This window comes from Spea bombifrons, chromosome 13 (genome assembly GCF_027358695.1).
Source record: "Spea bombifrons isolate aSpeBom1 chromosome 13, aSpeBom1.2.pri, whole genome shotgun sequence".
NCBI classification, from domain to species: domain Eukaryota; kingdom Metazoa; phylum Chordata; class Amphibia; order Anura; family Pelobatidae; genus Spea; species Spea bombifrons.
The window spans coordinates 25,045,446-25,061,643 of NC_071099.1; the positions used below are offsets into that span (position 1 = coordinate 25,045,446).

General features: G+C 43.9%; 2 protein-coding genes across 2 annotated transcripts in view; one reads left to right on the forward strand and one right to left on the reverse strand.

The window, feature by feature from the left end:
- The window catches only part of SDK2 (sidekick cell adhesion molecule 2), a 97,405-nt gene that overhangs the window by 1,745 nt on the left and 79,462 nt on the right, over positions 1 to 16,198 (reverse strand). The window contains exons 21-43 of the mRNA XM_053454071.1: positions 16,000 to 16,121; positions 15,780 to 15,889; positions 15,463 to 15,613; positions 15,122 to 15,359; positions 14,777 to 14,892; positions 14,364 to 14,550; positions 14,067 to 14,165; positions 13,618 to 13,812; positions 12,632 to 12,833; positions 12,078 to 12,181; positions 11,776 to 11,846; positions 11,300 to 11,435; positions 10,782 to 10,838; positions 10,032 to 10,133; positions 9,783 to 9,898; positions 8,815 to 9,001; positions 7,427 to 7,564; positions 7,166 to 7,327; positions 6,834 to 6,959; positions 6,569 to 6,733; positions 5,885 to 6,025; positions 5,663 to 5,801; positions 3,732 to 3,858 (exon numbers count right to left, since the gene is read on the reverse strand). Of these exons, the coding sequence (XP_053310046.1) occupies positions 3,732 to 3,858; positions 5,663 to 5,801; positions 5,885 to 6,025; positions 6,569 to 6,733; positions 6,834 to 6,959; positions 7,166 to 7,327; positions 7,427 to 7,564; positions 8,815 to 9,001; positions 9,783 to 9,898; positions 10,032 to 10,133; positions 10,782 to 10,838; positions 11,300 to 11,435; positions 11,776 to 11,846; positions 12,078 to 12,181; positions 12,632 to 12,833; positions 13,618 to 13,812; positions 14,067 to 14,165; positions 14,364 to 14,550; positions 14,777 to 14,892; positions 15,122 to 15,359; positions 15,463 to 15,613; positions 15,780 to 15,889; positions 16,000 to 16,121 (3,191 nt within the window). The remainder of the gene's footprint in view (positions 1 to 3,731; positions 3,859 to 5,662; positions 5,802 to 5,884; positions 6,026 to 6,568; positions 6,734 to 6,833; positions 6,960 to 7,165; positions 7,328 to 7,426; positions 7,565 to 8,814; positions 9,002 to 9,782; positions 9,899 to 10,031; positions 10,134 to 10,781; positions 10,839 to 11,299; positions 11,436 to 11,775; positions 11,847 to 12,077; positions 12,182 to 12,631; positions 12,834 to 13,617; positions 13,813 to 14,066; positions 14,166 to 14,363; positions 14,551 to 14,776; positions 14,893 to 15,121; positions 15,360 to 15,462; positions 15,614 to 15,779; positions 15,890 to 15,999; positions 16,122 to 16,198) is intronic.
- Positions 5,712 to 16,198, forward strand: part of RPL38 (ribosomal protein L38) — a 265,046-nt gene continuing 254,559 nt past the window's right edge. Inside the window, exon 1 of the mRNA XM_053454042.1 lies at positions 5,712 to 5,716. The gene's annotated coding sequence lies outside the window, so the exon portion shown is untranslated. The remainder of the gene's footprint in view (positions 5,717 to 16,198) is intronic.

Consider the following 16,198-nt stretch of genomic DNA (forward strand, 5'->3'; position numbering starts at 1 on the left):
TTACACGTGCTGGGTCCATGGGCCATTGTGTGACTTCAGATTGCCAACCTACGTTGTAAAGTCTTCCCACCAGAGATAATTGACCTTCTAGAAAGTTTGGGCACCTACAACATTATGGTCTTCTAACCTCAGGGCTGGGCATTGAAGCCAACAGGAGCTGGGACATTTTGTCTTGGGGGTTCATCCCCTGTTGGTGCAGGACCATGGCCATTAAGGAAGTAAAGGAGGAAGATAGCACTTGGTAACCACCAGAAGGTATTTTTAATCTAGTTTTGATGGGAAGCAGAAAAACTGCCTGGACAAAAATGAAGAGGAGAAAAAAGAGAAGGACAGATGAAAGGAGAGAAAAGCAGAGACAGGGAAGAGAGACACACTTGCGGAGAAGGAGAAGACACAGGCTGACAGGGCCAAGGAGAAGAGACAGACACACAGACAACACGAAGAAAGATAAGACAGGAGACAGGGTCTAGCTGAGACAGAAACTGGCAAAGACAAAGAGAGACACAGACAAGGGAGAGAGGGACAAAGAACACAACGTGAGATAATACTGGCAGAGACGAGACAGACTCTGACAGACCAGGGAGGACAGGCAGAGATTAGAGTGGACAGAGAGGGAGGGGATGAAAATGAAAGATATCAAGGCGAAGAAAGCAAAATCAGCAAAGAACACAGAACTCTGCCACAATTTACATCATCCAGAGGAATCCCATTCATCCCAAGTAACAGGACAGGTCTAATGGAATCCCGTCATCTTCAGTTATGGAGAGCCTCGGCACCCTTCCACGGCAGGTTTATATACCGCGGAGCTACAGAACCGCCACAGATCCCCTAAAACCAAGTGCCATTCAGACCGTTACATTATTACCTCCGCCAAATACAGGGGGCTTCACAATCATGGCGGCATTTACTGCTTGCATTAATCCGCCAACCACTATACATTTATGAAGTGATTTAGTGTATAAAGTCCTGCGGTGTACGGAGGCAGGTAAAGGGTCATGCGCTGCTTTACAATCTGAGCTCATACTCACTTTTGACATTTTTTTACTGAAACCTCCCCAAAAAAAAAGTCACCGCAGGGTCACATTCCAGACACTTCAACCATGAAGTGTCTGTACGAACCCCATACCTCTTGGCGCATCAAAAGTCACCGTCAGCAATGGCATTCGCCAGGTTTCCATTAACCCTTTCTCGGCTGGAGGAACACAATGCTGGCCCTCCTAGCAATAACCGGGTTAAGGCGTCTAACTGTACGAAGACAAAGCCCCGCTTCTCTATTCACCTCCTTTTGTATTGTCTGCGCAGAGCACACTGTCACCTACATAGAAGTACTTTGCCGGCAGCTGAAAGAGATGTCTGGCCCGTTTGTCCTGAGCATTCTTTGTCTAACAGGAATATCTGCGCGTTAAACCCTTTTATTTATTATCGTGTGACTTCGTATCACACCCCGCACAATGCGCTGTTATACGGGGCACTCCCTATAAACCAAAAAGATTATCTTTCGCGGTGACAATCGCCTTGTTGGTGTCGCCCCGAGGACAGCCGGGGCTGTGTTTGGATACGTGAGAAAGGTGTGCAGACATCTTCATGGGATCCTACACATAAAGGACAGAAATAAAAGACAAAACTACTTCTCCACAGCCTTTAACCCCTTAATGACACATACATATACGTATACATGTACGGGCATTGTTTTCAATGGGTTTAGGGACCGCCCATTGTCCTTAATGGGTTAAAAAAATATTTTAAACAATGAAATAAATTATAGTGTATTAACGGAAATGCACGGAATTTTCTGGGAATTCCCACTTTCATTTTTCATTACCTCTATCATATTAAAAAATATTATTATTATTAATAATTATTCTAGTTTTTGCCCCAATAATATAATGTTTTCAGGCAGCTCGCTAGATAAACACCCCGACTCCTTATCATTCTGCCTGCGGGAAACAATAGAATGGCTCAGTCTTAATCACCCGGTTGGGCACTGTAACTAATGGAAGTCTATGAATGGACTTTATTAGCATTGCCATAAAGCATCGTCTCAGTGTGGTGTTTGAGCCGGGAAAGTCACCCAAAATATCACATGCCTGACAGCAATGGTGGGTCCAGGTCTGCAGGGAGTTTATTGGAACATAAATGGTCTTAAATCAGGTTTTTGTCTTCCAATGAGGACAGTTAGAATGTAACACAAATCTGAACTCATTAGCACTTCAAAGGCACCTTGAAAATCAGACACATCGCTCTACGCCCCCCCCCCCGCCTGTACAATAAAAAATAAAGAGAAGCAGCTGAGATTTTTAACCTTTTGTGCAAAAATGATTTCAGATCGCACACAGAGGTTCCGGAATCATTCCTGGCACTCGAGTGACCTCAACGGTACTTTATGATCCAATAAACATTACGAGAAGAACCCCGCAGCCTCGCATTCTCAGTGTGATTTGGCGTTTATTTCATTATTATAGGGAAGTTATTTTGCTTAACTTCGTCCTTTTCTGAAGAAAAAGCTGAAATGCTATTATTTTTAAAGGGGGAAGTGTTGCCATGGCAGATTTTCTCATCACTAAATGGTGTTTTTTGGAACGGCCATACAGCCTGGGCTTTGTGTTTCGCAATAAGTGTGACTGTTCTGGAGACACACGGCTGAAAATATCACGTAATAGCAGTTTAAATCCATGTGTGAATGTAGCAGAACCAGACGTTCTCTCCCTCCTGCCCCTATGAAGGCTGCCCGAACCAATCAGCAACAATCAGCAACTTGACAGCAGCGGAGAGATAACTCAGTGGGGAGGAATAATCATGCAGATCCCGAGAACAGGAATTTAAGATAGCTGCTCTTATGGTATACAGATACAATGAGTGTCTTATACACAGGTATTGCTTATTTTAATACATAATCGGTCTTACATGGATTTATTTAGTGCATAAAACTGTAATATATATATATAGGATTTGGAAAGGTCATCCATACATCGTCACTCTGCGCTGTAGCCCGAGGCAAAATCCTTTCTGCTTCCTTTTATTTACTTGTTTACTGCTAATAACGCAAGCACGGTCTTGTGCCGTTGCATCACATGCCTGTATAGCCTTCGGTGATAGTACTAAAAACAACTGGGACTAATGAGATCAGCTGGTGGTGGTTTCATAGGTTTAGTCTGGAAATATGGAGATTTGAAGAGAAGAAACGGGTTCTTCATCAGCGAAATGTCCACGGGCAGAAGACATAAGCTGATAAACAATGAAGTGTAAAAAATATCTACTTTGTTAACCTCTAAACGAGTCCAGGATAAACCTAGTGGGAGAATGTTACCCGTAGGTTAGTCTGTATCAAAGGAGTAGTTACTGGTGGGTCTGAAACCTTCATCTAAAGAGAATGTTCCTTGTCTAACTTTCCTAAAGTGTTTCCTTCCTCTGTAGCAGTCTCGGGCTTCAGTTGTTACATTGTGACAGTCGGGCTGAAAGGTAACCTTTGGTACCAATCCAAGCCGACGACTTCTATGGAATATAAATACGTTTAGGAGATCCCTTGTGGAGGTTCCTACAAGCCAGAGAGCTTCCTTGAGTGTCTTCTACAAACGATGGAGATGATCGGTGGAGAGCGACAATGTCATTTATTCTAGAGGTAGCAAGACTTTAGCTCTCTAAGTCTGGATTCAGTGCATTTTGGGTGTTTTACCTGCAAACAGCGGTTGAGATCCCAACCCTTCAGCAGTGACATGGATGGTGTGTCTCACCTGTGAGTCTGATACTTCGGAAGGTTTTTCGGTCAGGCTCCCGCTCTCCGTAGGAATCAGATCGTTGTACTTGGCAACGTCCTCGTCAGAATAATGCAAGCTTCCCGGACTGGGGCGTGGGGGAGACCTGCGAGAAACGGACCCATCTCCATTAAAGCGGACTTGGTTCAGTTCCCAAACGGCATAATAAACAATGGATTTCTACTGGGAATGCCCTTTTATTATTGAGTTATAGTGGTTTTCAGAGCGTAATAAAGTTGCAAACTGTGTTTATGTCTTTTATTGGTTTTACCCAATTTATAAAAGCCATTCAAATCTTATCTTGCAAACAGCAGTAATCCAGAATATTCCAGTTATGTCTCTGTTGGAATACATTGTTTATGAGTCCCCGTTTACTACCTGCGTCTTTTTTTATATAATTTTACGCTTGGATTAAATTGAATTCGCTTTCTAAGCAATATAGCCTGGTTGCCAGGACTGCCATGTCACATTTGGGACTGTTAGCTACAATGTCACCATACTGAGCTTTTAATTTTTTTATTAATATTTATATTAGCAGCTAAAACTTTAACACAGGATCTAGAGTTTTTGTAGAGATTTATACCACCTTAGTACATATAGGGTTTGGACAGGAGGAGGCTAATTACAAAATCAACCTTGTTAACCCAAATACTCTTCATAAAGCTTTTTATTATTATTATTATTTATTATTATTATTATCATTGTTATTATTATTATTATTATTATTGGTATTATTATTATCGTTATTATTATTGTTATCATTATTATTGTTATTATTATTATTGTTATTATTATTATTATACTGGAACACGAGCCTCTGTCGTTATTGTCTATAGCTCCTGGGCTTGTGGTTATGGGAGTTGTAGCTCCCAGCAGTGGCAGTAGTTGGTTAATCCCCGACGCGTTTTCAGTAACTGTAATTCAATAACCTGACGTTGGCCGTGCCAGGACTGACCCCCCCCCCCAGCTCCTGCACACAGTCTAATGAAGGCGATTATTTATATGTCCAATACAGGACTATTTCATCAGACATTGAAATCCCTCCCTATGCCAGCTTGTAACATTCAGCAAGCCACCTCCTTAGCCCTTCTCTCCCCCTTCCTTTAAAAGCTCCATAGAGAACTCCTTGTACTTCGGCGAAAGTAACAGAGCAACCTTTGTGATGCAGCCAACAGGAGAAGTGAATTGTAGTCAGCTGGAACGAGCCGGGAATATAAAAAAGCAGAAGGAGAGGCTTCTTTTCTTTCTGGTTTCTAATAAAAACAGTCACTTAGCAGTAAAGTGAAGGCTCTCGTCCCTAAAACCCTCTCTTCTACGGCCAATACTTGTGATTTTTTAAAACAGTTATAAAAGGGCAGGTTAGGCGCAAACTGATTAAGGTGTAAACTATTTTTTTTTTTTTTTTTAAAACTAGCTTATTTTTTTTAAAACTAGATTTTTTTTTTTAAAAAAATGGAATATTTAAAAAAAAATGATTATTTAAAAAAAACATTATTTTAAATTATTTTAAAAACATTATTTTTAATTATTTTAATAATGACATTATTATTTTTATTAAATAATTTTTTCAATGTATAAATATTTTTTTTTGATATTTTAGAGGGCTAGTTTTTTATTTTCACTTAATAAAAGTCCTAGTACACTGTGTCATGATGACAGATATAGCTCTTGATGAAACCAAATGACTAACAGGAAGCGATGACAGCAAGGATCCCCATAAAACATCGCTGCCTGGCAAAATAATTTCACAATTTAAAGGGGAAATCCCTCTATAAAATGTAAAATTAGTTCGTCGTCACACACAGCCTTAAACAGTTCTGTAGAATGTTGGAGCGATGATAACGCCTAGACAACTATATCAATAACGGTCATTTTCCAAGCCCATCGCGTTGGGTGCTTGCTCTCCTCACCGTGTGTAGATGCCGTTCTTCCTGCAGAAGGAGTTCTTGACTGACAGCCGTCGGTTGTTAAGTTCTAGAGCAGGGAATCGGCTTTCGTCCAGACTGACCATTTCGCCGTGCCCCAGAGCAGTGGTTTTGGGATTGCATCCTGCGTGGATATAAAGGTGAGGTTATCTGGTATCTGGGTAGGTTCCCGGCTGAAACCTGGGGTCACAGGACCTGGTATCTCACCTGAGTCTGACTTTTTGGCGTACTTCTTGCTTTGCCCGCGGATGATCAGGGCAAAAACCAAGAGAAGAATGAAGATGAGGCCGATGAGAGCAATGACGACGAGGAACCACCACTCCTCATAGAAAGGATTTGCCTTCTGAGCTGCAGTTTGGAACAGATACATGGGGTCAGACCCATCCCTTACAGGACCACAACCACCGGCCACTCATTCCAACCATACTGTGTCCAGCCCTGTCTGAAACTAGTTTGTCAATTAAAGGGGCAAGAATAATTTGACCACCACACTGAAGACCTGGCCCGATGAACAATTTGAGAATTAAAATAGTATGTATTATTGGTCAAGCGCAGAGTGATTGGGACGGTTTTTCTATAGCAGAACATTATTTTCTTATTCGTGAGAAGGTACGTTAGCTTAGAATGTCTGAATCACTGAGCAGTTCTATCGGTAGGAGGCTGGGGCCAAGCCAAACCAAATGGGCCATAATGCAGAAGGTCACAGATCTACTGGGTCTACAGAAAGGATCAAGGATTGAATGTGGGTGTGTGGCCCACCACAGTGGTCACAATTCCTTAAACCAGGAACAGCCCAGGCTGAACGATGCTCCCTTTGCCAATCCTCACTTCATTAATACAATCAAGATCTTGAGCAAACGTTTGGAGGACTATTCTTGTACAGCGTCATACCTGAGACCGACGTAGTGGGCGCACTGGGAGTCCCGTATCCGTAGTCATTTACAGCAATCACTCGGAAGTCATAGTTCAATCCCTGTTTCAAGATGTCTATGCTGAACGTGTATGAAGTCGCCTCTTTGGGGATGTCTTTTATAAGAATGTCCCACAGCCCTTCATCTGTGGACGGCAGACACAACACTTCTTCACTCGTATTCGGAATATGAAGAGATTCACAGTATTATTCAGTACGCAGTAATCTTAGAATCACTTTACATACCCGACGGTCTTGCTTCTATGATGTATCTGGTGATAGGGCTCTTCCCTGGATCTCCGCTTGACCAGTGAATGGTGATCGCTGAGCTGTATCTAGTTATAAAAGGCTCTCCGGGAGGTCCTGGCGCACCTTGTAAGAACATTTTCATTGTTAAAAAAGTTACAGCAGTTTTAAAACTAGATGTAATACAGATCTTAAGTAATAAAATGAACATATTTGTCCCTTGTAGGCACCTTGAAAGTTCATTGTGACCAACGATCAAGTGAGCTACATTAGAGAAACCCAACGTCAGGATATATTTACACTAGATATGCTGAAGACACATGGACACATACCTTCACCAGGCCCTGTGGTGACATTGGCTTCAAGCTCTGGACCATATGTGAAGGTCTTGGCCCGGATACGGAATCGATAAGTCACACCTTCTGCCAGATCCTTCAGCTTCATCCAGAGGGGGCTATTAGCCTTCACATCCACGGTCACCACCTTGCTCACCCCTAAAGAACAGGAGGAATCAAAGAAATGCAGAATTATGGTGATTCAGAAGTGAGAACCCATCCATAGCAACACTTCAACCGGACCACGACTCCTCTTACCATCTACTGGAGTACAAGGCTCATAGACCAGCCGGTATCCCTCCAGTATGCCATTTGGGTAAAGAGGGGCTTCCCATGAGACGTTAACAGAAGTGGTGGTTAACTCGCTGAACCTGATGGATGCCGGAGCACTGGGTGCTGGGAAGGAGAAAAGGTTTTGGTGATTTAGGATACTCAATGTAGTCACAAAAGAAGAGAAAGATGGGGGTCTTCTCTGCTTTGAGTTTACATCAAAGCACAAGCACAAACTTTGATACTCCCCCCCATTAGATCCTTGACTGTTGCGATTGCAAGGGTATGGCGGATATGGTCCTCTTTAAGGGTTTATACCAAGTTGTTTTCAACTTAAGCATCAATCAGCTACGACTTACACTTTAACTAAGACCCTGCAAGTGGTGAGAACAGCGTGTGAGAAGACATGTGCTTGAAGAAAGGAGGTGAAGATGGCGATGATGGGTAAGCAAAAGCATTTGCTGCTGTAAGCAACATCCTCGACTATTTGTCGGGTTACATGCTGCCTGTTCACGGTTAGACCGGCATGAACTACACCTTTCATCCAGTTGTTTGCACCTGCCCTGGACTGTCTACATCCAACCGCATGCCTTCTACCGGGAAGGAATCCAGCCGAACCTGTTTGCCCTCAAAGAATCCGGTACTAAAACGACTCCATAACGAGCGAGACTGACGGCGGTGGCGGGGGATGTGACACACGCGGTCACGCTTGCATTCTATGTTTAGAAGTGTGAATTCTATGTGAAAACCTGATATGTCTCGGGGGGGGGGTTATGGATGCCTGGTGCCACCACTTATCTGCTCCAAAATCCCCAAAGTGCATCTTTTCCCCTTAGCAACACGAAAAGGACCATTAAAAAGTGTTCAGAAAATAACCTGGCCTCGTGCAACCACCTTGACTGACCCAGCTGGAACTGGTAACTGGGATAAACTGGGGAGGGGAGACTGGGTTGTCGCAAGGGATAAAATTCAGAGACTGTTAGAAGCAGCGAACAAAATAATGTCACTTGGTGTTTTCAAATCAGAGACGTGATGGGAACGTTTTTCCCGAGGGGGCGCTCTCTGCTCTGTGGAAAACGAAGATCCTAAAAGTGCGGGGATTAAAGAAATTTAACCATTTACAGGAACATCAACCAATGGGTTTGCTTCTTTCATAGCTGCAGCAGGACGCCACCAACAGTAAAAAGCGAAAAGGGACCTCCATTTTTCTGCGTTGTAGGAGGGTCTTAGATGTAAATGGGAGGATCTTGGATGAAAATGGGCTGGGTTCCGCACCCCACGGTGCTGTACTCACTCCGCACGCCACGGTGCTGTAACCACTCTGTACCCCAAAATCCTCATTAATAGTAATGGAAAGACGGGTCGTAGCAACTCACCAGCTTGCTGGGTCTGAGTGCGAATAGGCTCGCTCCGGGGCCCGTCTCCTGCGGTGTTAAATGCCACCACGCTAATCAGGTACGTGGTATATCCCGTTAGGTTCTTGAGTTTAACCCCACTCTCCGGCAGGAACAATGTTCTCACCTTCTCTGTCTCGTTCTTACGCATCGCTTCCCAGTAATATATCTGTAAGGATCATAAATCAGATTTAATTTAACATCTGCATATATATATATATATATATATAATCACAAATATAAGTCCGAAAACCACCGTATTCTTATGATATCCTTTCTTTAGTCTACTAGATATCACGCGGGTCATCTGTAGGATTATCCTTCCTTTGACTAATAGCAGAGAAAGATTTATTAAATTCTGCCATACAACAATCGGCACAGTGAGGGTTAATGATAACTAAATTTATCGATTTCTTCCATACTGTGGTTAATGGTTAGAAGAAATTTTTTCCTCCTTTTTTATTATTAATCATCTAAGTGTAACGTTTTAACACACATTACATATTACACGGTGTACGGGATATGTATCCGCCATATTTATGCACCGTCGGAGATAACGGAATTCTATCGACTGCAGAAAAGGAAAAGGGCTCCCTCTGCTGGTCGTAGCCGGAATAACGTCTGACCCAATAACAGACGTCTGCAGTATTGGAGAATTAGGAATATTTCACAAATGAATATGCAAAATGTTGTCAGAATAGGGTCTGCAATATGTCCTGAGCAAAAGCTAATTTTTATCCATGAAAAAGGGACTTTTAATGACAATAATTCCTTAATTGTCAAATTCTGCTTCATTCATGGTATTTTGTAGGGAATGCTTATTTGTCATGTGACACATATGGAAAAAGCTTCAGTTATAATCATCCCAGTGATCTCATCTGTTGTTTCGATTATGTGCTACATCGTAACAAGCATATGGAAAGTCACAGCGTTCGTCAGCACCAAAGTACCTTGTATCCCTGAATGTCTCCGTTCTGAGCCTCCAGAGGTGGGGGGTCCCACGTCACATCAAGTTGAAAAGCCGTGGCAGTCTGGATAGCCACGTTCTGTGGTGAAGCTGTGGGAACTAAAACACAAAGGAGAAAACCAAAAGTCTAAATAATTAAAGGCTGAAAAACCCCAAGCACATCAAGGAACGTAAAGAATATAAAGGTAGCGAAATCTACATTATGAACCTGTGAGGGCATGAGAAGACTCACCTGCCTCTCCGACAAACACCTCCTGGGGGGTACTGGTAGGCCCTTCTCCTGCTGCATTGTACACGCTCACCCGGATCTCATAACGTTTGTGTTTGGTCAGATCTAAAGAAGAGGAAGAGAGAATTGAGTTGAGGTATTTTGGAGTCTACATCTATGTACAGCATGCTGTGTTCCTCTATTAAAACGCATTTTTTGGCAAATATTCTTTAAAATGACATTAATTTCAATTTTATGGTCAGTTTTCAGCTTTAACATCACCATTCCGGAAGTTATCCAGTGTGCGTAAAACTTGCTGACTTAAATTACTCTATTCAGATGCATAGGAACCTCTGGATTTATCACTTTTGCCCAGTGTACGTTGAAGTGACACCAAGTGCCTCGTTGACGTGCCTCGGAGGGCATACACTTAAACTCTGTGGTCCAGGTGTGAGCCGCAAAAAATTTCCACGCTGTCCTAATTGTGACTCGAGTACATGGCGGTCCAGGGACTTCCTAACAACGCTCTGTCATCTGTAGTAATATAAGAGCCGCGTTCCTCTAACCAAAGAGAACCAAGCGCTCCATCTACTCCTTATTCATGCTCAGACATGCTTGCCCTCAACTCAATATGCTGTATTTAGGATAGTAGTCAGATCAGGGGCGCCATGCTGACCTCCCCAATGTCATCAGGACAAGGATGAATGTGAAGGACAGATGTGTCTACCAAGCCAATGACTGAGTTGACCTCCAGGGTTAATGGTGCAAACTTACTGTCCAACTCGTACTGGGTGAGAGATGGTTCACTCAGGTTCCGGATCATGTAGCCAGCTATCCAGACAGGGAAGAGGAACAAGGGGAGGTGGTGGGAGGAGAACAGTGAGGGACTGTTAGTATACGCAGAGCAGGACGAACAGACAAACATAAGAAGGCCTACGTATCATCAGCCTGGCACCATGGAAGCGACGTTGACGCACGCAGCACAGATGCTGAGAAATCTAGCAAACTGGTCTGGGGTCTCTCCGTAAAATGGACAGAATTAACACTGACGTGATCTGAGATCAGATTGGTGGATTACTTCAGACAATAAGATCTATCCTGATTCTAGCTCGGAAGATGACATTACAGCACAACCAGCATGCGCATCACGCAGACAAGCACGATATTAATTAACACAGCGTGACAAACAACATTCACGCGTTTAAGAGCTGCGAAGATGGGAGAAAAGCACTTTTAAACTCTCTTTACAAAACCCTCCTATCACAGAAGTGTCCGATTTAATTGATACTTACAGTTTAACTCTGCCCATTTCGCACTTGGGTTATTGATGCTCCGTACGGTGAAACTACGCAGCCCATCGTATGCCAGTTCACGGTATCGGACGTGATAGCCTAGAAGAATCCCGTTTATCTTGTCTTCAGCCGGCGCCTGTGCAAAGAGAGGAGCATGGGCCAGATATTTTACGCATTGTATATCATATAGTATCAAGCCTGTATATAGGATTTAACTGTAATTCCTCATTTGACCACAGATGGCGCCCATTAACAATGTCACCGGCTCCATTCACGGCCCTCTCTATCCAGTCCTGCTTTGGCGAATTCTTGACGGCTTGGGCTTAGACTGGTCAGTCTGTCTTAAACCTTTAGGGGTTATTCTGTCTCACGTTGAATTATTAGGCTGCCGGATGCCATTTGTAGTGTTTGCCCGGGATGAATGCTGCCAGTCGGCCGCCATTGTAAAAAAAAAAAAAAAAAAAAACACCCCTTACCTGCCACCGTATTAACACGGAGGTTGTTGTGTGAGGTGTCACAGAGACAATTGATGGCGCGTCATCAGGCGCTGCAATAAACCAGAACACAATGAGGTGTTACTCGAAAGGACGTAAATCTCCATTGTACAAAAAAAGTAGCAAAATAAAAAGAAACTGTAAAAGTCAACAGCGAAACCCCCAACCGCAACATAACGGAGCTTCGGTTTTTGCAAGTGAAACTTCGTCACATAGTCAGCGAGGAGTCGGGTCGGGTTGCCGGTAGCGTTAATTAAAAGTATTTGTAAAAGGAAGCCACTCACCGGCCTGCAGGGTCGTTAGCGACTCGGATTCCTCGCTGTATCTGCTGTCCCCGATGTCGTTAGTTGCCTTGACGCGGAATTTATATGAAGTGAACGGCTTTAATCTAAGATGAAAGAATAGGCACAGGGTGATAAGAACAAAAAGATCAGAGGTAACCAGCATGATGGATGAGGAGGGTTTAAGTAAATCCACAAGGTGAAGCTACCACGGAACCCGCCAACGAGTCAATGGGCTCCTTCCATACCTGAATATTAATGACAATGGCGAGGATTTTATCCACATTTTCCAAATTCGCTGGGATTAGGGGATTAACCCCAAAACAGCCCTTAAGGGGTCTTCAGCCCCTATATTTCGGGATCATTGTAAATAAGTAATTAGGCATCTGGTCTAAGGCTTTGTGGACTCTTAATCCAACACCAAGAGGACTACAACTCTAACAAACCTTTCCAAATCAAAAATATGGATTTGTAGTCCAATAATCGCGGGCAGGAGGTGTCTATGTTTAATAAATCCCACCCCAACCTGAGTCTTTATCTTCCTCCAGCCCTCTTACCGATTAACAATGGTGGCGGTTGCGTTGTGGCTGACCGAGGCAGAATGTACCACCCAGTGCCCCTTGGGGAGTTCCCGTGTCTGGATGGTATAGTAACGTATAGGAGAGAGGCCATCGCTGCCTGGTTCCCATGACAACAGCACGCTACGTGATTTTACGTCTTCTTGTAGAACGAACGGCTTGCCCGGCGGCTGAGGGCGATCTGTTAGTAGGGAGACAGCACATTAAGCAACTCGCTTCGGATACAATACCCCGCAAAATGCCAAAGGGGATCCCCTCTTAATACACAGTAATCCTCAAAAAATGCCATCGACGGAAAGTGATTTTACACCATAAACTTTCATGGCAGCCACCTGCGAGGAAATTACTTGAAACATGAATAGTTAATAGCCCAGAAATAGATGAATATAAAGTAAATTAACAGAAACTGTATAACAACGTCCCTCGTGGATATAAATCGCGTTAGTTTGTGAATAAACGGCGTTGCTAATCAGCATGATATAGCAGCACCTGGAAAGTATCAGGAAGACGTTGAACAGGCTAATAAAATCAGCTGCTTCAGATAAAATAAAGCATATTTGTAAGGTGCCCATAACGGAAATTGTCTCCAATGTACAGAGAACTGAGCCGCCAAATCTTAGAGGGGCAATAACTCAGCTGAGTGAAGCTGGCAAACTTTGTTTCCCAGTAGTCATTTGCTCGTAGGGAACACAACTTGGTCTGGGGATCAATACAAGTGCTGAGATGGGGCAAATATTACAACTCCTATCAAGGCTGGACAGCTGATGACAGGGCAGCTCTGGCACTTTAAGACCAGCAGCCGACGGAGGACAAAAGATGGCAGATGGCCAGTCTGGGTCTGATTCCTACTGTCTTCAAGAGTGTGAGAAGAAGTTTCTCCTGCTGACTGTGATCATATTTGAAACTAGAGCTGACTCCATATTCTATTTAAATGTAGGGATGGAGATTGAGACCACCCTACTGACCTCTCTTCTCTGTGGTCACTACCAGGGCTTCCGCGGCTTCTCCCCATCCCTTTCGCGTCTGGGCCGTGATGCGAAATAGGTAGACAGACTCTGGTCGGAGGCCGGCGGCCGTATACTGCCTCACACTGGGGTTCAGGACCTCCACCGTGGCTGTGTTAGCGTTAGTTGTGTTGAGACGGTGAGTGATCTGATAAGCTGAGGGAGAGAAATTCACGAGGGGAAATTATCACCAAAACTAAAGAGCATTTCCCAAGTTTAACCAACACGTAGATAGACATTTCAAAGCCAAAAGAGTGCCGTAGATATTTGATATAACATTTCTGAGTTTTTTCAATTGTCTTACAAGAACTTCCTTTGGAGGAAGAGGTTTTAAGGCTTAGCAGGACGTGCTGTGTGCAAAGCATAATAGTTTCCCCCAGTAACACCCAGTCAACCATCACAAGTCTTACCTAAAATGATCCCGTTGGGATTTGCAGGTGGCTGCCAGATGAGACGCACAGATGTATTTCTCACCTCTGGAAAGAAAATTCCCACCGGGGCACCCGGGACTGAAAACAAAATACAAACAAGAATGCTTTATTTTCTCATAATACTGTCACTGACCGAGGTCTCTTTCCACCAGCGTTCTATAAATCCTTCACAAGGCAGTTTCACATCTCCTGAATACGTCGTCAATGTATCTTTTGAGCTCTGATACCCCATTGGGGTTTGTGACAGTAAAGCGCCTTATCGGCAGGCGTTCTCACCATCATCCAGGGTCCTTTCAAAGATAGCAGAACTGGCAGCTCCATCGCCAATTCTAGTGAAGGCCAGGACCTGGATCTCGTAGAGGACGTATTTTCCCAGGCCGGAAAGCTGGACGCTACGGGACGAGTTACCCTCTACCAGCCAGAACTGAGAGGGGCTGTCAGAGTCCTTTTCTTTATAGAGAACCTGAATAAGAGGTAGGTGATGGTAAAATGGTGAGAGGCATAAATACTGGGGATGCTGTGATGTTTCCACTATATAACCATGGGGCCGGGATCTCTGCAATATAATGGTTTCCCTGAAGTAGACTGTTGGCGTGACCACATGGCTGAGTTATTTTTGCAATAATGAAATGACCCAACAGGATTGCAATTATTAGAAAAGGGGTAGAGCTTGAATCTGCGACACTCACCTTGTATCCCAATATGAGTCCGTTGCGTTCTGCCTCTGGGATCTCGCTCCAGCGCACCAGGATGCTGCTTGAAGTTGTTGCCAGAGCAGAGACATTTGTTGGACCAGAGGAAGGGACTGTCGACGAAGAAAATATTTTTTTATGACCACAATCTTCCATCAGATCCCACACAGATATGAAACCAGGGTCAAGATGCACTAAGATAGTGAGACCAATCTCTCCAATTAACATCTCGTTCTATGGAGGCTGCTTCACCTGGTACTGGAGAACTTCTAACTGCCGGTTCTAAATTTGGAACACTTATATCCAAATACAAACTAAATTATATAATATATTTATATGCACCTGATTCTCGAGTCCTGGAAAGTGCGACAGGGCTCCAGGGTCCAGCTCCGATAGCATTGAAGGCTTGAACCTGCACCTTATACTCCGTCCACTCCTCCAGGTCTTCGATCGTGTACTCTCTCTCTATCCGGTCATGGATAACGTGAGTGAAGGATTTCCCTCTGCCATCAGACCGCAAACATCGGATCTTGTACCCCACAGACTCTGGATTGCCATTGTATGCCTGCTCGGGCAAAGGCTATGGAAGGAGGAAACCGTAATGTAGCCCACGGCTTAACACCTGATTCAGTCCATCTTCCATACAAAAGGAGAACCCAAAATAAAGGGAGGTTGGTACTCACCAGCCAGCGCACCCACAGGCTGGTCTGACTGGCCGTTCTTAGCGTCACATTGGCTGGGAACATATCCGGTGCAGCTTGTAATGTCTGAATTTTTCTGGATGGTGCACTTGGGGGACTGGTACCCACAATATTCACCTGTCTCATGCGGAAGCTGGGGGGAGACATCAGCAATCATCAGCGTCAGCAAATTTAACCGAGCCAATGTCAGAACATTTCGGTACTTCTTCTTCTGTACAAATCATCTCTCCACCACAGTCCGTCACCCACCCCTTATAGATCCCTATCATCAAGTTATAGTTAGAATGCCTTCTGCTTACCTGTAAAAGGTATAAGGGCTCAATCCTGGGACCACCAGGGATCTTGCGTTAGGTTCGTTTGCCACTTGATGTAAAAGGACCCAGTCCTCCGATTCTGCTGGTGTCCCGATCTACAACATCCACACCAGGAATGTTATGGCATTTTTATGGGGGAATCTTGAATATATTAACAGTATCTTTCAAACAGTAACTCAAATTAAAAGTATCTCAGCAGTGTTACCTGGGCTTCCACTTGCCACCTGGAGATTGAGGTCTTTCCATCATATCCTGGTCGGAACTGAAGCGTGACAGAGCGGGGGCCAATATTAGTGATTCCCAAATTAGTTGGAGCACCGGGTAGCTCTGAAAAAAAAAAAAAGAATATCATAAAAAAACACTATAATGTTATGCAAATGGAATGTTCCCCAAGAGAGCAAACA